The 24,474-nt window shown below is 41.1% G+C and overlaps 1 protein-coding gene and 1 pseudogene across 1 annotated transcript; one reads left to right on the top strand and one right to left on the bottom strand.

The window, feature by feature from the left end:
• Positions 1-438: 438 nt before the first annotated feature.
• On the bottom strand, positions 439-2,467 carry LOC139448958 (monocarboxylate transporter 12-like; annotated as a pseudogene).
• A 12,802-nt stretch (positions 2,468-15,269) lies between these two features.
• On the top strand, positions 15,270-23,442 carry LOC139447627 (uncharacterized). Its single transcript, XM_071229038.1, has 5 exons — positions 15,270-16,486; positions 16,781-16,839; positions 17,019-17,067; positions 17,570-17,629; positions 22,151-23,442. Exons 1-5 carry the CDS (start codon positions 15,388-15,390, stop codon positions 22,831-22,833), a joined length of 1,950 nt encoding a protein of 649 aa, XP_071085139.1. The 5' UTR covers positions 15,270-15,387; the 3' UTR covers positions 22,834-23,442.
• Positions 23,443-24,474: the final 1,032 nt, after the last annotated feature.

Genomic DNA, 24,474 nt, shown 5'->3' on the forward strand with positions numbered 1-24,474 from the left:
CTAGGTGATGTTCGTAACGTTCGGGGATCACAATCGTTTCACTTTTCAGTCTTCAGAAAGCCATTTTGTTTGATGCCTCCAATGATCCACACAATTCGAAAACCTACACATGTTTAGTTTTCAACACAATGACTGCGACAATGTCCAATATGTTGAGGTAAAGATACAACTCGCAGGTGGATGTAATCTCCAAACGAATATGTAGTGGATATAAGACAATATATATATGTAGCGGCCATAACATTTGCGAGTCCCCTGATGGGATTCGAACCACGGACCTTCTGATCAGAGGTCGGACGCCTTGTCCACATGACCAAAGAGGTTAACCCCATCAGCAAGCTGACAAGGTAAGGATGTCATCTATGGGATGACTCCACGCCCTGCTACATATAAAAAGGCATCTATGCATCTACACACGGCACTCTTAAATGTGCAGTCTCAGTCCTGTTTCAATAGTTGGCCTTCTTCCAATTCCCTTGCTTCTGGTGTCGTTGGTGTCTTCTTTGTGACTAGTGGTATGCACAGAAGCAATATGGCACAGATATAGTTGCATATTCCAATAAAGCACAAGTTGTACGAGCCAGTCAGGTCACGGATTGCCCCTGCAAGAAATGTGTTACGATAAGTAATGTTTAAAGCAATAAGAATTTTAGGCAAAATATGAAATATTTCAAATTTAATGACTACATATGTTATATTTTCTTTGAAGTGTTATTAAAATTTCAGTATCTGTGAAGAAGCAAAACCAAGCATTTGTTTTAAAATCGAGTACTTAACGGTTTGCATCATAACAGGAAGTGTCAAACGTTTCAATATAAACGGAACATCAAACTTATGATTGGTTGGTTGGTTTATTGTTTAACGCCGAACTCAGCAAAATTCCAGCTATATGACGGCGGTCTGCAAATAATCGAGTCTGGACCAGACAATCCAGTGATTGATATCATGAGCATCGATCCACGCAATTGAGATCGATGACATGTATCAACCAAGTCAGCGAGCCTGACCACCCGATCCCGTTAGTCGCCTTTTACGACAAGCATGGTCATCTTTTACGGCAAGCATGGGTTGCTGAAGACCTATTCTACCCCAGAATCTTCACGGGTCTCAAACTTATGCGGCCGCTGGGGTAAGATAGCGGTTACAGCGTTTTCTCTTCACATCGATTGTCCGGGTTCGTTGTACCGTCAAAATTTTGGGTTTTTACATTAAGTTATATATTTGTAGCATGTCTAAACGCTTTATGTCTATTCTATATTAAACTTTTAAGCTTTGAATTTATTAATTAAAGATTTATAAAAACAGAAACGCAGTATAATTAATATTGTTTTACACCTTATGAATTTAATAACATGCAAACTGATGGGAAGACTTACCCATGATTGGATGTGTCAGCCCCATTGCAAGCCCATGAAACACGGCTACAAATCCAAGAACTTTGGCCATGTGTTTCAATCCCATAAACTCAACAATGGCAATTGGAATCAGGCAATTATAAAAACTGCCAAAGAGCCCGGCAAGCACGGAGAATACGATTAAAAGTGGATACGTGTTGTAAAAAGAGGCGAATTGAGCCACTGTTCCAGATATTACTATTCCAATAGCCATCAAATGATTGATTTTGATGTATTTGAGATCAGCCACGAACCCGACTGCCAGTCTACCGCAGAAATCAAGCACACCTGTAATAGTCAACAGAAAGGCTGCCTCTGTAGGTGGAACACCTTTTTCATTTGCTAGGACAGGAAGATATGCTCCTGCTAATGTAAACACCATACCAAAATGAGAAAATGCGGCAATCAGACGAAACATTGGTTGTTTGAACAAGGAAAGGTCAAATGCTGCAAAAGCTTGTTTAACATGCATGCACGCACTTTTGTGTAGCCTGGCTTCTTGTTCATCGCCATACTTTTGTGAATGAACCTCTCGTAAATCCACCAATGACACTGATGTCAAATCAGGGCTGCTTGTGTACAATCTCAGATGATATTCGGAAAAATCATGTTCCTGTGATCCAAAACTAATCGCCGAATCAGGTCTGTTTCTTTCACCACAGCCTTTTCTTTGCCTGTGTCCATTTGACTGAGACCAGCATTATTTCCACCAGCTTCGTCGATAGCCATCTGAACAGAAGAGTCTTGTACAACATCACCATCTTCATCTCCAAGATCTTTATTCATCACTGATCTATTCTTTGGTGCCTTCTTTTGAAAATAGTTTAATGGTCTAAACAAGGCTGCCCCGACCCACACGTTCATTGTCAGCCCTGTGAGGATCAACATACTTCCTCTGACTCCATATTCACCCAATAGGAAGTTCACTAGAGGTGGGAAGACACTTCCCCCAAACTGATTCCCGACATGGCAACTGCTGTTGCGATGCCTCTTCTCTTCTTAAAGTACTTTCCGACCAGTACCAGTGCGGGGCCGTGAGTCATGGAAAGACCTATACCTGAAATTGAATGCATATCAAAATCTTGAAAATTCAGTTTATTCTTTTTTGTACTAAACCATCAAACTCTGTGTGATCATCACGAAAGAAATTGCTCTATAAACAATTGTATGTTGAAATGGAAAGACATGTAGATTCTGTTACCACTGCTTATTCAAAACAATCATAGAATTTTCCGATATTCCTATAAAAGTATGCCCTTGACCCATTTTATTTTTGTTTGAAATACCCACCCATACCTCCTCAACATCTCCTGAATCATCCCCTTTTGTCGCTAAAGACAATGGAATGTGTTTATAATCTCCATCCGATGAGTCTTCTCCTGACTTTATCTTGAAATTACTTTTGTCGTCATCATGAACTGATTCCATCTGTCCTCTTCCATCCTACTTCTGATCATCTTTGGAATGTTACATCTTAATCGCTGGTGATGGTGTCTTGAAACAAGATAAGTGAATAACGATTACAATATTATAGCCGAAGTACGTCAGGAAGCTAAGAATCACTTTACCATGCTAAAATTATGACTAAACCAATGATCACTGTACTTAACATCGTTTATCATCAAAAACTGGCTCCCTCAAGAGATATCACTTGGTCGAAATTGCACCACAATGCTTTGCATACCATTGTGAAGGCATCACTGACATCACTAATGGCTTTGCTACTGGGCCCGCTTGCACAAAGCGATCTTAGCGCTACGACTATTGTACGCCAATGTTAAAGAATGGGAGTTACGATCATCGTACCGCTAAAATCGCTTTGTGCAAGTGGAAACTGCTTAGTACTGTCTACAATCTGAATAAGTTGGAAGAATGATGTTAGATGATAAATAAAATCTCATCCTCGTGTCTTTTGATATACATGTAAAAAATATCAACACTTGTTGATAAAAGTGGAAAAAAACTCTGCGGCAAGCAACACAAGAGTTTGGCTTGGAAAGACAAACAATCGCAATGTATTAATTAATAGCAGTCGTGAAACTATAATATTACAGATGACTCACTACGAAGTTAAAGAAACACATAACTGACCGATAAAAAATGTCTCAACAACTGTTGTCAGCTAATACAGAAAGGTTCTGCAAGATGTTTCCCCTTTCACAAAACCTCACAACGAAGAAATGGTACAAAGTGTTTGGCTTCACGGCGCGCCGATCGAGGACAAGCATGTTAACATGACCTAATGCAGGCGATAAGAGTCGACGTATGACCTTCACAATGCATATCCCTGTTCATATAGTTATCCTTTTGTTATCTTGTACCACATGTACCCCTGCACTTTCAGGTGAACAATTGACGTGTCTGTGCAGGTGTTTGTGACAGGTGCAACAGTCGTGGCAGAATATAAGCTGACCTTTAAACCTGGTATCATCGCTGTTTAATATATTTCATAAACACACGCTAATGACATACATGTAGTTGGAATCGACAGTGTGGCGTCCGGTCACATATTCGTAATACCATCAAACATCTATCTTTGTGCAAGCAGTTAAACAACATACCGTACCTTTTGGTATGCACATATAAATGTAGACATATATCACGTACATAATCAGATGCAATGTGGTTCTACTCATCAACAGTTGAAATTAGATCAATTCAGTGATAATAATGGAGAGTATTCCAATATTGAAAATATCAACCGGTCCTGGTAAAGCGCCGAGCTTTATCTGATTTGCATTATTATGTTATGTCATAATCTTAAACTATTGATGATAAGTTCTTTAGTTGTATTGCATAACCGAACTACGATATTGGTAATGATCTGAACGGTTCCGAAGGTAATCTAAGTATCTGGGTGCAAACAGGTAATGTCAATCCAGACTCGACTTCTTACAGATCGCGTCATATAGCTGCAATACTGCTGTGTGCGGCGTTAAACAACAAAGAGACAAACAATCAAATGCCAAACGGTCTTTTCATGTACCGTCATCTGTCAGGAATACAGTCATATACATGTCATGTAAAACTGAAAATAGCATTACTGTAAAACTAAACCACTACGTTTACTCCACGGAGACGAAGTTCCTAATGGCTGCACCCTCCAACAAATAAATTCCGAGGGCTAATGTGTAACAAAATGACGAAGTGGTTTTGTTGTTTCGTCAGATAGTTAATCTGTTTTTATTTTTTAGTTGTAGCTGTGATCATACTGTGCACATTCATATCTTATCTGATGACCAACAGTTGCAACCCCATTGACCTGTATTCACTTGCTCAGTAGAGGGAGTTACCTGTTTAAACATCATCTTCACGTGTACCTGCCTGTGCACATACTCAAATACACATCCATGAGAATTACACGTCATGTTTCGGGTCATTTTTTCTAATGCGAAAATTCACACAATTACGACTAATTTGATCAAATAAGTTAACATGTACACACTTAATCTAAAGAATATATGTTTGCCAAACAAACACAATTTACAGACATATACTAAATAGCTAAACACAACCATATCTTTTCGTCCCAGATATTTAGCAAACATTACAAGTTTTTAATCAATGAAGAGGTTGGACATTACGGTGCGGAAAATATGCAAGTCAGGGTGAGGCGTTCTGACCATACCCCTGACTCAGCAGTTTTTCTCAACGGATGGGAGTGGGATTTTTAAAACACCACTTTGATCTGACAAATATCCACGTATAGGTCGGTGTTGACCTTCTGGTTAAAGCTTTCGTTCATGACGCCGAAGGCCCGGGATCGATTCCCCATATAAATGCAAATTGAGCACTCACCCAGTTACTCCCATTTTACAAACACATGTAGTTGTAAGTACAACTCTACATGCAGTTGTATATGATCGTATATGGACGAAACTAGTCTTGTGCCATGACTGTGGAATATATATATTTTATGAAAAAAAGACACCAGTCTAGAAACGTTCACCAAAGCAAGTCTAGCCAGCTGGTATTGTCCTTAGGGGCAAATGTATTGTTGCAATTATTGACAGTATATTATCTTGAGCATTGTTTTGTTATTCATTCTGATTAGCTAATTCACGTCGTTGGTGACATTGTTAGCGAAGCGGCCCATACCAACGAGACATATCACCGCATCGTCGAGAATGGTTAAAGACGATATATATCAAAGACGTCACAGACTGTTTGATGTCACTTCTTTCAGAAATAGATTGAGTGATTATCAACACGTCTCATATAGATATTGCTCCATTTTCTCAGAAAAAATAGACCATGTGTATTTTTAGAGTAACCTACTCGGAATGACGGTTTATCTGCCCTTTGTTGAATCCTCATCGCTCAAAGGTTGCTAGTATTCACTTAATATGTGGTATTACGCTCTCAGCGTGAATCTACGATTAGAATTTGTTATTAACTGTTTGGAGTGATATGTGCGTTATACTGCGTAACATGACATTTATCCACTCAGTCGTACCTCGACCGAGTTACACAAACAGACAGTTGTTCATGGGCACTGAATCCTACAGCATATTGAATTTTCTTGGAAGGACTAATTGTACTGCATTGTTTTCATATAAATGACTAGACCTTCTTCTGTTTGGTATATACTAAATATCGCCGTATAAGTATGATAAAACTTACCTATTATATTATTCAAACTGTTATGATTCAGTTAGCTCCCAAACATGTTTGTTGTAACATGTTTGTTGTAACATGTCAGCCTATCGCCCATATGAAGCGATGCAACCGAGAACGACAGAGGATTAAATTCCTCTAAAGACCCAAAATATACAATTTAACGTCAAACAACAAAACGAATGAAATTAAATTTTATGATGAATATTATACAGTCAAAGTGTAAAAGGTGTATATAACGTGAAAATAAAGTCACCAGGTTGTGTACACCACTGAGTGTAAGTCAGGTAAGCAAACACTGTAGGACACAGAATGTGAATATGTTGAGTAAGTGACGTTACAGACTGCAGGCAACATTCACATTGCAGACACTCTAGACATGCTCCAAAGGACGGATGACCCATTCGGTTAAGCCCTGTGAAGAGCTGTCCCTTTCGCTAGCCCGAATGCTACGAGTTTTACTATTATTGTAAACGTCTGCACCACCTCTGATATTCCTAACACATCAGCTTGCACGCTGAAATACTGTTCAAAGTGGCCTCAATTCAAAATCACTGAAACCGAGGGCTTGAGCTTCACGCCTTTCGTGAGGTAACCTTGTACTTAAAAGCGTCGTTTGTCACGCCCAAACATCTTGCAGGAACATTGCCAAAAACTGTCAAAGTTTTTGTCATGCCCAAATAGTCAGTACCATTATTTGATGTGTTTTTGTTTCCATAATAACTTTCGTGCCATTCCTTGGCCTGAAAATAATTAAACGTCATCGTATGTTATTGATTTTTGTTGTTGTAAATTTATAGTGTATTCCTCCTATACGTTACCCGTAAGTTCATTTAAAACAGATAATGTTACTCCGATACGAAACTGCTCACCTACATGGAATCCAAACGCAGCTTTACACAGCGATTCTGCTTCATTATGGTCGGAATGGTCTTAGTAAACGACAACCCTCTCAGAACACTCATTTACACTTAATAGCAAACCGACATGACGAAAACTATATCTGCAACAATATACATTTTAGTTGGAGACAACAAACATGCTTGCCTGAATACGTCGCACATTCGTACCAAGACTCGACGCTCATTAACTAATGAGGAAGATTCGGTGCAGACATCTAGATGTACCGTTGCGCAGTAAAAGATCCGATTTTTTTATTGACGTCATCTGCTATAATATTCATTTCCAAAAATAAGTTTACAGTTTTACATCTATATTAGCAAATTATGGTAGCACTTTCTGGAACTGGGTGTAGAACACTGAGGGCAATAATTACCAATATTCCAGCTATATGACGTCGGTCTGTAAATAATCGAGTCTGGACCAGACAATCCACTGATTAATATCATGAGCATCGATCCACGCAATTGGGATCGATCACATGCATCAACCAAATCAGCGCGCCTGACCACCCGATCCCATTAGTCGCCTTTTACGACAAGCATAATCACCTTTTACGCTAAGTATCGGTTGCTGAAGACCTATTCTACCCCGGATCTTCACGGGTCAACTCAAGCAACGAAAGCTATCCAATATCAAACACTTATTAAGCATTAAACATGTTTAATCACAAAACACATCTACCCATTTATATGTCATATTTCAAACGTAAGTAAAATAAAGACTGATTGGTATTTATATTTCTGCTGACGGAACAGCAGAGAGGATGGAATAGACAAGCCAGTCCGTCATTCTAATATGTAAATCACCCGTGTGGATCGTGTCGTTTGCCAAGACTCTATTGCATGTCGTTAGAGCGACTAAGTTCGCTCTGACTGTCAGGTTTGGTGACGTAGTTGATTGCTTGCCATCGTTGCTCATAATATCATCCTCTGATGTGGACGGCCCATGCTCGAATATCAACCGACCGCTGTGATACTGCTAGAATATTGCTGGTTGGTTGGTTGGTTTGTTGTTTAACGCCGCACTCAGCAATATTCCAGCTATATGACGGCGGTCTGTTAATAATCGAGTCTGGACCAGACAATCCAGTGATTAATATCATGAGCATCGATCCTCGCAATTGGAATCGATGACATTCATCAACCAAGTCAGCGAGCCTGACCACCCGATCCCGTTACTCGCCTTTTACGACAAGCATAGCCACCTTTTACGGCAAGCATGGGTTGCTGAAGACCTATTCTACCCCGGAATCTTCTCGGGCCAGTAGAGAATAATGCTGACAGTGGCGTAAAACAACAAACAAAATATGTAAATGACCTGCTCATATGCCGTGTCGGTACTACATACACTCTTCAAAAAAAAGAAACGCATAGGTAGTATGTCGTTTATTGAACCTTACTACACAAAAAAATCCCGTCTATAAATTTGATATATGCTTTTGGAAAATGTTGGTGGCCTGATATTCGACAAAAGGTGCGTCAAAACGCAGCCATTGTCGATCTGCAATGTTTTAAGCGGCATTTTTTCCACACTTTTTAACAAATGTCATGGAGGAAAACAGTAAAGCAAAATGCACGTGCAACTTATGGCATTCGTAACTCGTGGTACAACTCGTGGTAGTGGCCATAAGGCAAGCATAAGCCAATAATTTGTCATTCAAGTGTCAAAAATTTTCAAGTTCGAAAATGCCGAGACTCAGCGCTGCCGATCGGAAGATCGCCATAGGACGTATCCAAAGAGGTGAATCGCAGTCTTTTGTTGTACGCCACTTCAACGTCCTCCACAGCAACATTTGCCGCCTTTGTGGCCGATACACACAGTTCAATTCCACTGTAAACCGTCCGAGAACCGGCCGATCAAGAGTTACCAGCCCTGCAAAGGATCGCTCCATTCAACTGTTCCACCTACGTCATCGCTATGCCACAGCTACGGAGAATGCAGGAAGCATCCCTGGTTTGAGGGGGATATCGGACCAGACTGTCAGGAACCATCTTCGCGAGGCTAAAATCCGACCTAGAAGACCAATTATCGTCCCTGTTTTGCAACAGATCCATCGGCAGCGACGCTTGCGTTTGTGTCATACCTTACACCTTACATTTGAGAAACTGTGGTGTGGTTTAGCGATGGATCAAGATTTCTTCTTCACCGGCGAGATGTAAGACAACGTGTTCGTCGAAATGAGCGTTTTGCACCACATTGTGTACGTGAATTCGACAATTTCGGTGGCAGTAGTGTCACAATGAGGGGGGCCATATCCTACACCACGAGACCTGACTTGGTTGTGGTTATGGGAAATTTGACAGCAAATAGTTTCATGATTTAAATTCTTCAACCTCACCTTCTTCCCATCATTGACCGCCAGAGGGAGCTGTTTCAACAGGACAACGCTCCACCGCGAACAGCTCGTCACGGTAGACTACCTTCATAATGCCAACATCAACAGTTTGTCCTGTCCGTCGAGATCTCCAGATCTCAAGCCAATCGAACACCTCTGGGATGACACGCAGACACTCCCACAACTGGCCAACGCGTTCTAAGCAGAATGGCGCAGAATTCTGGACAGAATTTGTACACTTATACAGTCAGTACCGAGGAGATGCAGAGCCGTGATTGCTGCCTGGGGCGGTCACATGATATACTGAGTTCAAACTTGTGGCCTTATGTGACATGACAGTGAACAGTTTTCAATGTCTTTGTACAACGACAACAACGACGTCCAACATTTCCTATTTGTGACGAGCGAACGCTTTAACCACTAGGCTATCCGACCGCCCCTCTTTTTGAAGTGTGTATTTATTATATACATGTCAGGTTCAACAGTTTTATTTCCAGGTTTCTATTCTCAACTATTATTGTTTCACATAATATTTGTAATATAATTGTCTCTCACCATTGACAACTGCAATAGGAAGGGGATATTTTGAATAATTTAAATAAATTATACAGAATAATTAGTCGCCATATTGTCAGACAGATGAGTAAGTTCCCGCAAGTGCTGCTCTTGAGATCGGGTGATTTGTTTGTTGTGGAACGATTTGCTGGACAACACGATAACAAGGGGTCAAAATAGTTATTTGTTTGACAGATGGCACACACGTTTGATAATTAAGGCTTTTATACGCGACCTCGTGCTTTAACTAGAGTTAAGGGTAAAATATACTTTATTGCACTACACATGGGGGTTGACCAAATGTTCTTAAACATATCACGTTGGTCGGTTGAAATAACAATTTTTGCATTTTGTTTTAGCATTAACAGAATCATTCACGTTCCTCTCCGTTTTCGCTTGGAAGCTTTTCGATGCGCGACAGACACCACTCCTTTTAGTGTGTAGGCGTATATGTCAGTCAGTGTGTAAAATGTGGTTTTCTCAGAGAATTCATAAAATGTCTAAATTGTCAGCAACATCTGTTCATTTATTTAACAGATTGACTGACAATTATTAAGAGGTTCAAAAAAGCTTAAAACATCACAATAGACTAACTATGCTAGTATTCGATCTCTTTTAATCCTATCACTTGGTAGTCACTGTATGATGAAATTAAACATCAAAATGTCCGGAAATCGATATCGTAATAAATGAATGGACAGATGTTCAGTCTATTTGTAAAATAACTTAATATTTAAAATTAAATATTTAACTTTTACTGCAGCGCGTTGCAACATTTGATATAGAAGACCACTCAATGAGATTCTATTTTTCAACAATAAATAACCTTTTTAGCTTTTAATAGTAACCGGTGTCTAAATATGTGCAGTAGCAACCACCTTCAGGGTCATAGAGTATAGTCATCTCATGTGCAAACACGTTTTGGTGATAAATGGCTTTATTATTCGTATGAAAATTCTGTAACAGTTACTTTGAAATACCGCCCGTGTCATGTTGAAACCACATGCCACAACGCACATGCCACAACGAATATAAGACGAGCGGTCAAAAGGGGATAACTCTGTGAGTGCAGCTGTTACCGTGGCTATTCTCACACAACCCTTCACGTCAACGAACACACACTGTTGAAAAAGTGCTAATGACCAATATTTACTTTTCACCCATGTATAGATAGAGAATGTGTAGAACACACAGGAGTGTGGTTTGGTTGGTGTGTGGGGGCATGTGTGTGAGTAGACTAGTGAGAGTTGGTTTGATGATCAATCTTACCAATAGTCCAACCTTATCAAGACACCAGAAATGGGCCTGACCTGTTGTATATAAGTAGAGAATCGAACCCGTACCTCATTCGTGACGAGCCAACGCTTAAATCACTTTACCCACCCCTCGAGACATGTGTCAAACAAATATTTCTTCTGAGTATCTCAACACAGTGAAATATACCCATGCACAAGCACCTGTACCCAGATATGTCAGTTAACAAAATGACTGAACAACCAAGTTGATTGAACAGCCAGTGTAAACAGTGTGAGTGAGTGAGTTGGGTTCAACGCCGCTTTTAACAGTATTCCAGTTCTATCACGGCGTGTCAGCTTAATGTGGGAGGAAAGCCCGAAGTGATGCAGGTCTCAGACGTTTACCACTTCGGTGAAACCCACGAGCACGGGTATGGTGCTGACAAACCTAGAAACATAATCGGGGCGAACCGGGATTCGAACCCACAATCATAGGTTTCTGGCGTGCCCAAGGGGCGCAATTCTGCACAGCAAATTGCGGCGCCTTAGACGACAGGGCAACCCGTGTCCCCTGCCAGTGTAAACAAGTATGTTAAATTTGAGCACATACAATATCAACAAATGAAGTTGGAGGTTATTGCAAATGTGCAAAATTTTTGAAGTTATACTTTTCTGTGTCACTTGTATATATTTAGGAAAATAATTTATTTGACAGTTTTAAATTTATTTATCGAAATAACGCATTAAGCTGCTTTGTAATTTAGGAACGCAGTCCTAGTGTTGTGCTTCCTTCCCACATGACATTGACCAGCCACGGCACAACAGTACTACTGTTAAATACAGGTCTCAATGTAACTTGAATGGACTACTAGTTATATCAAATAATAAAGTTTGTACGTTTTTCATGTGTATGTGTCATGTGACATATTCTTTCACAATTCGAGGACGCTCGCGCATAGACGTCTGACCCGGAAGTGACGTGTATAACAAGGAAGATAAACTCTCAGGTAGGTGTGTCCTGTATTGTCGCGACATATATGAGTAAAAGTGTCTTGATAAAGATATATTGTCAGTGTAAATCAGCGTTATAGTAAATTATATATTCCTTTTGACCTTGATTTAAGTTTACACATTCGAGGAATCGGAGCAATCAAGTAAATCTGTCATTTTCACTCCCAATTCAGACGCCATTCCTCGAAGTATATTATGCACGATGCATACGCTATAACACTTACAAAACACGAACAACTCTACCTAAAGTTGTGAGAGTTAAACAGTGTTTTAACACTGGCACATATTAGGGTTAGAGGGATTCCGCTTCTTTACAAGTAACCTGCTCGTTGTGTCTTGAATGCTGTCGGCCTTGTATTGAACACTGTCGTCGACTGCATAGTTTGAACATAATCGTTGAGGTAGGCAGGCTACATGTAGGACGGGTTATCTATAGAGATTTAACTGTGTCGGAGTCCAATGGATATGGACTGTGGATATTCGTGTAGGTTGATCATGGTGCAGGAGTGCAGTGAGTTGTGTATGTTGGAAGATAGCACAAGGTGGGTAAATAGTGTTTACTGATAGGTAGTACAAGAGGAAGATACGGGTGGAGTATAAAGTCTATGCTGGTAGGCAATACAAGAAGAGGAAGATATGGGTGGAGTATATAATGTGCAACGTATGCTGGTAGTCAATACGAGAAGAGGAAGGTACGGGTGGAGTATATAGTGTATAGTGGTAGGAAGTACAAGAAGAGGAAGATACGGGTGAAGTAAATAGTGTATGGTGGTAGGTAGTACAGGAACATGAAGGTATCGGTGGAGTATATAGTGTATGCTGGTAGGTAGTACAAGAAGAGGAAGGTACGGGTGGAGTATATAGTGTATGCTGGTAGGTAGTACAAGAAGGTGATGATACGTGTGGAGTATATAGTGTATGCTGGTAGGTAGTACAAGAAGAGGAAGATACGGGTGGAGTATGTAGTGTATGCTGGTAGGTAGTACAAGAAGAGAAAGGTACGGGTGGAGCATATAGTGTATGCTGGTAGGTAGTACAAGAAGATGAAGGTACGGGTGGAGTATATAGTGTATGCTGGTAGGTAGTACAAGAAGAGGAAGGTACGGGTGGAGTATATAGTATATGGTGGTAGGTAGTACAAGAAGAGGAAGATACGGGTGGAGTATATAGTGTATGCTGGTAAGTAGTACAAGAAGAGGAAGGTACGGATGGAGTATATAGTGTATGCTGGTAGGTAGTACAAGAAGAGGAAGGTACGGGTGGAGTATATAGTGTATGCTGGTTGGTTGTACAAGAAGAGGGAGGTACGTGTGGAGTATATAGTGTATGCTGGTAGGTAGTACAAGAAGAGGAAGGTACGGGTGGAGTATATAGTGTATGCTGGTAGGTAGTACAAGAAGAGGAATGTACGTGTGGAGTATATAGTGTATGCTGGTAGGTAGTACAAGAAGGTGATGATACGTGTGGAGTATATAGTGTATGCTGGTAGGTAGTACAAGAAGATGAAGGTACGGGTGGTGTATATAGTGTATGCTGGTAGGTAGTACAAGAAGAGGAAGGTACGGGTGGAGTATATAGTGTATGCTGGTAGGCAGTAGAAGAAGAGGAAGGTACGAGTGGAGTATATAGTGTATGCTGGTTGGTAGTACAAGAACAGGAAGGTACGGATGGAGTATATAGTGTATGCTGGTTGGTAGTACAAGAAGAATAATGGTAAGGGCGGAGTATATAGTGTATGCTGGTAGGTAGTACAAGAAGAATAATGGTAAGGGCGGAGTAAATAGTGTATGCTGGTAGGTAGTACAAGAAGAATAATGGTAAGGGTGGAGTATATAGTGTATGCTGGTAGGTAGTACAAGAAGAGGAAGATACGGGTGGAGTATATAGTGCATGGTAGGAGGTAGTACAAAAAGAGGAAGGTACGGATGGAGTATATAGTGTATGCTGGTAGGTAGTACAAGAAGAATAATGGTAAGGGTGGAGTATATAGTGTATGCTGGTAGGTAGTACAAGAAGAGGAAGATACGGGTGGAGTAAATAGTGTATGCTGGTAGGTAGTACAAGAAGAGGAAGGTACGGATGGAGTATATAGTGTATGCTGGTAGGTAGTACAAGAAGAATAATGGTAAGGGTGGAGTATATAGTGTATGCTGGTAGGTAGTACAAGAAGAGGAAGATACGGGTGGAGTATATAGTGCATGGTAGGAGGTAGTACAAGAAGAGGAAGGTACGGGTGGAGTATATAGTGTATGCTGGTAGGTAGTACAAGAAGAGGAAGATACGGGTGGAGTATATAGTGTATGCTGGTAGGTAGTACAAGAAGAGGAAGGTACGGATGGAGTATATAGTGTATGCTGGTAGGTAGTACAAGAAGAATAATGGTAAGGGCGGAGTATATAGTGTATGCTGGTAGGTAGTACAAGAATAATAATGGTAAGGGTGGAGTATATAGTGTATGCTGGTAGGTAGTACAAGAAGAGGAAGATACGGGTGGAGTGTATAGTGCATGGTAGGAGGTAGTACAAGAAGAGGAAGGTACGGGTGGAGTATATAGTGTATGCTGGTAGGTAGTACAAGAAGAGTAAGATACGGGTGGAGTATGTAGTGTATGCTGGTAAGTAGTACAAGAAGAGGAAGGTACGAGTGGAGTATATAGTGTTTACTGATAGGTAGTACAAGAAAAGATAGTTTCCCTTTGAACTATTGAATCAGTATAACTTTCTAATGTACACGGCTATGGCTACAAAATTGGCATCGCCACCTCCTCTAATTGAATGTTCAGAGATATGATCTCTTTTTTTTAAGAGCGTTTTTTCAATTTTACTGAGACATAAGACCAAAAACAGACCAAAATAGATTAATTTCTAATTCCGTGTATCACACGGCCTCTGTGTTTGTAACCGTCCTCATGAGCGATACAGCCAATTCATAAGTCTAATGCAGTTTGATTGGCGGCATTTCGACGTCAATACACTAGTTGATTATGAAATATGCATACAAATGACGGCTCTGATTACTTAGTGTTTGCTAGAGCATTCACCGCATCAGTAGGCATGCATTAGGCACAATGCCGTGTTGACATTCAGTGTCACCAGAATAAGAAAGGCAGTCTAGGAAAACGTTCTAACAACCAGCATCATTATTCAATTCTACAATATCACAACATGTGTCTCGAGGAATCTTTATCTTTAAATATTCAATAATCAGTTGTAATGTGATTGCCTGTTTTAATTCAAATACATCATGGATCAAGTGTAAATGCTTAGGTTTAGTCCATTTATTTTCGTGAAATCAATGTGCCATTATTGATAAACTGTTCGCATTATTACAATTGTAAATGCAATGTTCTTGTTGTAATAGAGACAATGCTCTTCTCTGTTCCAGAATGGACACCTTCCCGAAGTGTTCTGTCTGTCATCAGCAGTTTACCCTGAAAGGTCCAGTCCCCTACTTACTGCCCTGTCTACACGCTGTGTGTGAGACGTGTGTGACATCTGCGGCTGGTGGTGTGATATCATGCTCTACGTGTCAGAGGGAGGTCAACCTCGCAGACACAAGCCTCCAGAAGGATGCAGTCAGACAGAAGGAAATATTCCACCTGACCGTCAAACATCGCCCCACAGAGATCCTCTGTACACATGAAAATGATGGCAATCAGGCTGTGTGTTGGTGTCAAGAGTGTGAAGAGTTCCTCTGTGAATACTGCCAGAACTTGCACAATGGTTTTAAAGCTACCAGAAGACATGTTGTTGAAACCTTTCGGGATACGGGGGACATGTTTGTAGAACAAGTATGCAAACTTCACAATCGTTATCCTCTTGAATATTTTGATAAAAACTGCAACATTTCAATTTGTGCCAAATGCAGGCTTGGCGAGCATGCCGAGCACGACGTTGAGGATTTAGATGTGGCTGCTGATGCTGCAAAAGGACGGATAGAACAACATGGGAAGAATGTGACTGCCCATCATACTTGTCACCAAGCATATTTGAAGAGCGTCAGCAAAGTCGTAAATGCCACAAAGAATACAAGTAGCGCTCTTAAGGAGGCCATCCACCACACTTTCCATTCTCTGAGGACACAACTTGATCAAAGAGAGAAGGAGCTGGTCATAGATCTGGAGAATCAGACGAAGCAGGAACTGTCAAAGCTGCACACTGTACAAGTTACCTCTGAAGGCGAGAGAGAAAGATGCAAGTGGACCTCAGACTACATCAGGACAGTGCTCAGATATGCTTCAAACTCTGACTTTCTCACACTGGAGTGTTCGATACAAGACACAGCGAAGACACATCTCAGATCAGTTCCACCTGAGACACACAGTGCACCCGCATCCAGGTTAAACACAGGAGGCCTGGAGAAATTGAAATCCTACATTTCTGACTTCGGGTCTGTCAATGAAGATGGATCAGCAGCTCAGGCACATACACATGCAGGTACTTGCTTCTTACTCTGGCGATAGTTCATTTTGTATATGAAGATTGATTGAAGCTTTGAATAAAACAAACAAAGAGTGGGTATTTGAAAACTTGGCTTTAAAATAGTTGGTAGAACACGATGACATTAAACTTTATTCTTTTTATTACTACTGAATACTGTGTTATCGAATTTATGTTGATGTTCAGTTAAAGATGGGTTGCTTATAAGCCATCTATACATTATCAACAACACCTCAGGGAAAAGTCAAATAACTCATCGATTTGTAACAGTTGCGTGTGTTTATTGTACAGATCAAGGGACACAGACAGACGATAGCCATCTAACTGACCTTGAAAACAAATACAAAGATGTAAGTATTCTCATTCAGCAAACGTGTGTACATACGGGTCGTTTTTTCTGATGTACGAGCTTTTATTAAATTTAGCATTTCACGATTGACTTGGTACATGTCATGTCAAGGGACGCCTGTATCTCATATTCAAAACAAGCCTACTGTTATATGATTCTTGGTTTTTCTTTTGTTCTAAGCTGAAAGTGCTGGAGGTAGCTGACGATCCAACTCCATTGGCAAGTTTTGGTAAGATACGTTTCATTAGTTTGAAAACAATAACAATACAAAATAACGTAGCCATGTATAGGCCTTCGGTTTTCATGCTATATTTCACAGGCTATATTTTCAAAAGCACAAAATGCCAAACCACAAATAGGTTTGAATAATCTTAAGATGAACTTGTAAGCTTTTTACAAATATGAATTTGAATAATTCCATTTTTCACAGATCTAAATTTTCAATTTGACATGATATTATGATATGTGTAAATTTAATGGTTAAAGATCTGATACTGAATGAATCTCCATCAGTAGTGTACAGCAGTTGAAGGTTGGGGGAGGGGGAGTTAGATTGGGATTTTTCTTTAAACCACTGTAGTTATTAAACGGCCCCAGATTTGTCTTTGCAGATATTTTGTTGTGTACAAAGATGGTGTATTCCGCTCGTGAAACATCTCAACATCTAACTTAATGTTATATATGTGTGAGAACATTTATGTTTGTTCTTTTATCTTGAAATTGTTTTGCAGATGCGGGTGTTAAAACCTACACTCTGAAAACAGGAACGAGAACGCCGGTGACTCTGCAGTGTGAGTACAATCAGATGCGTGCTTGGCCGTGTTCCACACTTTACATGTTCCGTTGCTCGCCCTTAACGGACAGGATAGGTTACTGGGTGAAGCGCTTTTTCCTAGTCGACAGGGCACTGCTGAAAACGTTTCACAAAGTATAAAGTGATTGGTGCATCACTGAAATCCACCACGTTACTGTGTGTTGTAATGTTTCCATTTCCTAAACACAAGGCATGGAACAATGTACTGTGTCCAGTGGTGTTGACCATCTTCTGAACACAAAAAATGACACGGGTGTACTGATGTTATCCACCATTTTCAACACAACACGGTACTAGGTGCAGTCATGTCGTCCATGTTCTGAACACATGATACTGGATATAGTGATGTTACTTGGTGTAGTGATGTTGACTGCCCTTTAAACACGGGACACGTTACTTGGTGTAGTGATGTTGACTGCCCTTTTGCTACAGGTCATGGGATATGGTGTAGTGATGTTTTACCACAGGGCATGGTACTTGGTGTAGTGATGTTGTCCGCCCTTTAAACACGGGTCACGTTACTTGGTGTAGTGATGTTGACTGCCCTTTTGCTACAGGTCATGGGATATGGTGTAGTGATGTTTTACCACAGGGCATGGTACTTGGTGTAGTGATGTTGTCCGCCCTTTAAACACGGGGCATGTTACTTGGTGTAGTGATGTTGACTGCCCTTTTGCCACAGGTCATGGGATATGGTGTAGTGATGTTTTACCACAGAGAATGGTACTTGGTGTAGTGATGTTGTCCGCCTTTCTACCACAGGACATGATACTTGGTGTAGTGATGTTGTCAGCCCTACTACCACAGGGCATGGGGCTTGGTGTAGTGATGTTGTCCGCCCTTTTACCACGGGACATGGTACTTGGTGTAGCGATGTTGTCCGCCCTTTTACCACAGGGCATGGTACTTGAGGTAGTGATGTTGTCTGCCCTACTACCACAGGGCATGGGGCTTGGTGTAGTGATGTTGTCCGCCCTACTACCACAGGGCATGGTACTTGGTGTAGTGATGTTGTCCGCCCTTTTACCACAGGGCATGGTACTTGAGGTAGTGATGTTGTCTGCCCTACTACCACAGGGCATGATACTTGGTGCAGTGATGTTGTCAGCCCTACTACCACAGGGCATGATACTTGGTGCAGTGATGTTGTCAGCCCTAATACCACAGGACATGGTACTTGGTGTAGTGATGTTGTCCGCCCTACTACCACAGGACATGATACTTGGTGCAGTGATGTTGTCAGCCCTAATACCACAGGACATGGTACTTGGTGTAGTGATGTTGTCCGCCCTTTTACCACAGGGCATGGTACTTGGTGTAGTGATGTTGTCCGCCCTTTTACCACGGGACATGGTACTTGGTGTAGTAATTTTGTCCGCCCTTTTAACACGGGACATGGTACTTGGTGTGGTGATACTGTCTGCCCTTTTACCATGGGGCATGGCACTTTGGTGGAGTGATGTTATCCGCCCTTTAAACACGGGACATGGTACTTGGTGTGGTGATGTCTACCCTTTGAACATAGGACACGGTACTTGGCGTGCTGAGATTGTGAAACCTTTAAACACCGGTCATGATACAGCGTGCTGTGATGTTGTCCGCCCTTTAAACACAGGACATGATACTGCGTGATGTTGACTTCCCTTTAAACACAGAACACGATACTGCCTGCATGTCTGTAGTTTCTGGACATTTCTGGTGTCTGGTCGCATGGACGTTGTCGAGTTTCTCACATTGTTTACTGAAAATCTATTATGAAAATCCAGATTGTCTTGAAAACTTAAGAACCCCCCTCGCCCACGGGGACATTATATTTTGGTGCAGGGCGTTGCACCTCTTTGGTTAATGGCATTCACAGTCGTTTGTTTAAACACAAGACATGATACTGTGTGTACTGAGGTTGTCCACCCGTGAAGTTTCGTCACTAACAGCCACGGAGATCTCTCGTCAATTGTTGGAATAAGAGGATGACACGAAGCTTGGAGAACTAGTCGTGATTTTGTTCATCAACGACTTTAATGTGTCCCGCTGGTAGAGACATGTGCAAGGCCTACCTGGCTCTCCCGACCCGTGAAGATCCGGGATAGAATAGGTCTTCAGCAACCCATGCTTGTCGTGATCGGGATCGGGATCGAGTCGTCAGGCTCGCTGACTTGGTTGATACATGTCATCGTATCCCAATTGCGTGGATCGATGCTCATGATGTCAATCACTGGATTTTCTGGTCCATACTCGAGTATCTACAGATTGCCGTTATAAAGCGTGAACGGCGGTCGGGTAGCCTACTGGTTAAAGCGTTCGCTCATCACGCCGAAGACCCGGGTTCGATTCCGGACATGGGTACAATGTGTGAAGCCCATTTCTGGTGTCCCCCACCGTGATATTGCTGGAATATTGCTAAAAACAATACTCACTCACTCACAATAAAGCGGGAAAGTTGCTGACTGCGGCGTTAAACAAGAAACGAACAAAACAAAACCTGTCTCTCCCTTCTCAACAGGTACTTGTAGCTGAACAAGTCAATATTACAAAGGTTCATGTTGTATAATGGCTAAAACTAAGTCTTAGCTCATGTGTCTTGTTTGTCAAACAATTACAGGTGCTAGTTTGTTTAATGTCAATGCTTCCGGGAAGATTGAAGCCCATACTTAAAACAATAGCATGTAAAGATATTGATGCGCTGCAGTAAATATCATACTGCATGAAGCAGTAAAAATATTTATCGAAAAATGTCCTCATGTAATAAATCATTTCGTCTACGCCGAGAAGAGAAGTGTAGAGAGAAGGCTGGAAATGGTTGATGATTGATTAAAGGTGAAAGTTTATACTTAAATTTGTATACATATTTGAATATTTACGGGTATGAGTTGAATATGGATAAAAAGTTGGTTCAGATATTCCGCCATTTACAGTAAAATAAGCATGTGTCATCAAATACGCTGGATGTTCACCCACTGACTTAAATGTTAAATATATTTAAACCATGGCTCCTTTTTCCGTGGTTTAACTGACTGAATTGTTAGTTTAACACCACTTGGCAATGACTGAACTTCTTTTTTCCTCTATCATTTATCTTGATGATAGAACAATTTCATGAAAAATGTTTGTCGCCAGCGGGATACGAACCAGCGAAGTCCGCACTGAAGGCAAACGAATGTAGTCTTCTACCACGGCGACATTGGAGAAAGGGAGGAAAATTAACAACTAATTATTTAGTACATCAGTACAAATTGTTTTATCCCTTTATGAACTGCGAAATGTGTTTTATGCAAGTTTTATGTTATTCTACGAAGTCGAGTATTTGTACAGTACTTGTGATTTTGTAGCTTTTCGTTCAACAAAACGAACAGATACAAGAAATTACTGTTATCTTGATCAGGGCTATATTTGTTCATAATAGGCCCATCAACATGGGCAAGTAATATTTAGTTGATTGATAAATGTGCTCGAGTTTGTCAAATATGAATGGTATACTTGCCCCGGGACATGCATTTCATAACCCAAACCGGCAACGTGCCAGGTGGACATGCAATAGCCTCGGAGAACACATTTCACGTGCTTCACGTAGGGCCGACTGACACAGTGTTCTCACAGTTGGGCATGGAGTTCCTTAATATCTTTCAAAAATACCTTCAACAAAACAATGTGTTTTAAGCAGTTAGGGTGACATAAATGTTTTAGTATGTTAGACCACTCGGATCCCAGGTGCTAATCATTGAAACGGTTGATTAACTGGGCTCTGCGCGCCTCACGGTTTAATTATCATTTCAACGATGAAACACTGGGTCGTCTCGGCCTAACCTACACATAGTGATGATCATAATGGTCAGTATCAGTGTCTTTTTGTTGAGGAATATGTAACGAACTGTGTAGAGATATAAGAAAACTGTTCAATTTGAAAAATACATCATAAAACTATGAAATAATTCACAAATACATGGCCCAGTCACATCACATGACGCGACATCCTCCCGTCCAGCGAGTGTGCTGAAATGTGGCCAGTGACTGAAGCGTACGTAGAAGTTACCTGTTCACACTGTGTCTATTGAACACTCACGTGTAAAAATATTGTCAAACAACAGCTTTTTCTGTCTTATTTGTTTACAAAATTGTACAAGAAGAGTTTCGAATAGTAACAATAATAGTTTTATCGTGACATAATGAAGATACATATGCGTTTTCCGGCAGCAAGTGTCCATTTCTGACGACTGACGGCAGACCAGCTTAACTAACAACATGTTTTATGCAGTAAAGATTTCATTGTCAATCCATACAAGCATTTATGTAAAACATTTAAAATACCCATACAAATACTTTCACAGTGAAATTATTTGTATTTTAGCCACAATAACAATGAAATTCACAGACAGACGAACATGACAGCCGATCGTTCAGTGTGGTGTTTTGAAACATTGAAACGAGGTTCACAATGAGCTGCTCCATTTGTTATCTGAAGACAGGAACTTTGGTAAACTGTAAACAAAATGTATATTTCCAGGTCCTAAACTACAACTGGACGCTGCTCGAGCCAACACAGTCTGGTGCCACGTAACTACAGACGGTGAGCTGGTCAACTCGCCGCCCGCCACACGACACAGCGACAGCGGCAGGTTACAGAGATACCGCGGCACCTGTAGTTCCACCCCCATCCCCCTTCCTCCATCCCCCTCTAATGTCACCCCTGCCCCACACACACCACGATACTGGGAGACCCACTCCAGGGTGGGTGTGGTGGGTGGATGGTTGGGGTGCCTTGTCCTGGAGATGTGTGTGGGGGAGGAGAGCCAGGTGGACAGTGGGTGGTATGTTTCTGAACAGCGCCGCTCCTGGTGTGTCAGTTTATGGCGCTGTGGCATGCACGGGAGGAGTCTCTGTACCAGGGTGTATCAGCAGGGGAAGCGGGGGGAGTGTTACAAAAACACAATGTCTAACACACCCCGCACACAGGCCACCCTCCACTATGGCGTTTTGCTGGACGTGGGGAGGGCGAGACTCGCCTTCATTGATCTCGACAGGGAGATTGTTTTGGCCAAGTTGGATGTTGAGTGGAGGGAGTCTCTTCTCCCCGTGTTTAGTGTTGGGCCGCCAGGTGGATTCACAGTCAACATGAAGGTGGTCATCGGGGTGGACATCACCATGACTGACTCCAAGAAGTCACTTATTTATAATGCCCTCACATAGTAAATAAAATATACATGACATTGTGTAAACTTGTAGTGTGACATATTTATTTAAACTGTCAAATGTAATGTGATTGTATTGTTTGAGGCGGACATAGAAGTTACCTGTCTATGTGCTGTTTGTTGTGTACAAGAATGTAACAAGGTTAGCTAAATGTATTGTTTTCTACTTGACTGGTTTCTGTTGTGTATTAGAACCATTTTGCATCCTCACATGAGTATTGTTATGAATATGAATCTGCGGTAATCTATCAGTTTATCACACATTTCCTACATTTCTGGGAAATGACACAACAAACAACTGAGTGCACAAATTCTCCAAAAGTTGTTTCAAATCATGAATTTGTTGACATGTTTCGTTTCTTCTCTGTAATATAATCATTTTAAATCCCCACATGAATAGTGTTGTCCTGAAAGTATTGCAATTGTGCCTCCATGTTGCCACATTTGATGTCGGTGAAGAAATGGGATGAAAGTGATTGAAGCGGACTTAAAATGTACCGGTGTACATGTGACGCTTGTACGGAAATGCAATCAAGTTGGCAGAATGTTTTCTCTAATTTGTTATATTTTGGTGTCTTTCAAACTTATCTTGAATATCCACATCCACACTTTTACAGATTAATTGAAGCTGTAAAATAAGAACACAACCTTGATACAAGTCGTTAACAAGCGGAAATGTCACCCAATCAAGTTACAGTCTGTTAGTGGACAAGGGGCACGGGTGGCCCAGTCGTCTAAGGCGCCGCGATTCGCTGTGATGAGTTGCGTCCCTTGGGCACGCCAGAAACCTATGATTGTGGGTTCGAATCCCGGTACGCGCCAATTATGTTTCTGGGTTTGTCAGCATACCCGTGCTCGAGGGTTTCATCGAAGTGGTAAACGTCTGAGACCTGCATCACTTCGGGCTTTCCTCCTACATCAAGCTGACACGCCGTGATGTAACTGGAATACTGTTAAAAGCGGCGTTAAACCCAACTCACTCACCCATTCGCTGTTTGTGGACATGGCCCTCATTTTTCTCCGGTTTATGGAAACATCCAGTATGGAATGACTTGCAATTATTGTTTAAAACGTGGATATAAAACAAATTGTTCAATTCCGCTTTCTTTTGCGGTAAACAGACGTTCAGACACAATCTTGAAGCAACGTGTACGTCACGAAAATAACAAAACATCAGTAGAACTGTAAGTATGTGGAACATGGTCATGGATAATATTCTAATATTTTCCCTGATTTGTTCGCCTTAGCGATAGATTATAAAATGGGAATGGCTCAGTGATCTTGAGTGAATTCGATATAATGCCGCTCCGAAATGTGTTTTATCATTGCATGTCAGTTTAATATGGCGTTAGAAAGACCAAGTGATGCAAGTCTTAGATGTTTACGGCTTAAGTGAAATCCACGAGCTCAGTGCTGACAGACCAAGGGACTTAACCAGGGCGAACTGGCTTTCTTGCAGACAACGAAGGGGTGACAAATACTGCACAAATATTATAAACATACATTTCCATTTACCTTTAAAATTGTATGCATTAAAACTGTGTCTGTTGTTTTTGTGTTTTTATAACTAATATCTGGTTTTAATGAGATTGCCTGATACTCACAGTTACAGCAAAAAAACACACGATCTTTTGAGACT

This window comes from Haliotis cracherodii, unplaced genomic scaffold (assembly GCF_022045235.1).
Source record: "Haliotis cracherodii isolate W230 unplaced genomic scaffold, xgHalCrac1.p SCAF_7, whole genome shotgun sequence".
Lineage (NCBI taxonomy): Eukaryota > Metazoa > Mollusca > Gastropoda > Lepetellida > Haliotidae > Haliotis > Haliotis cracherodii.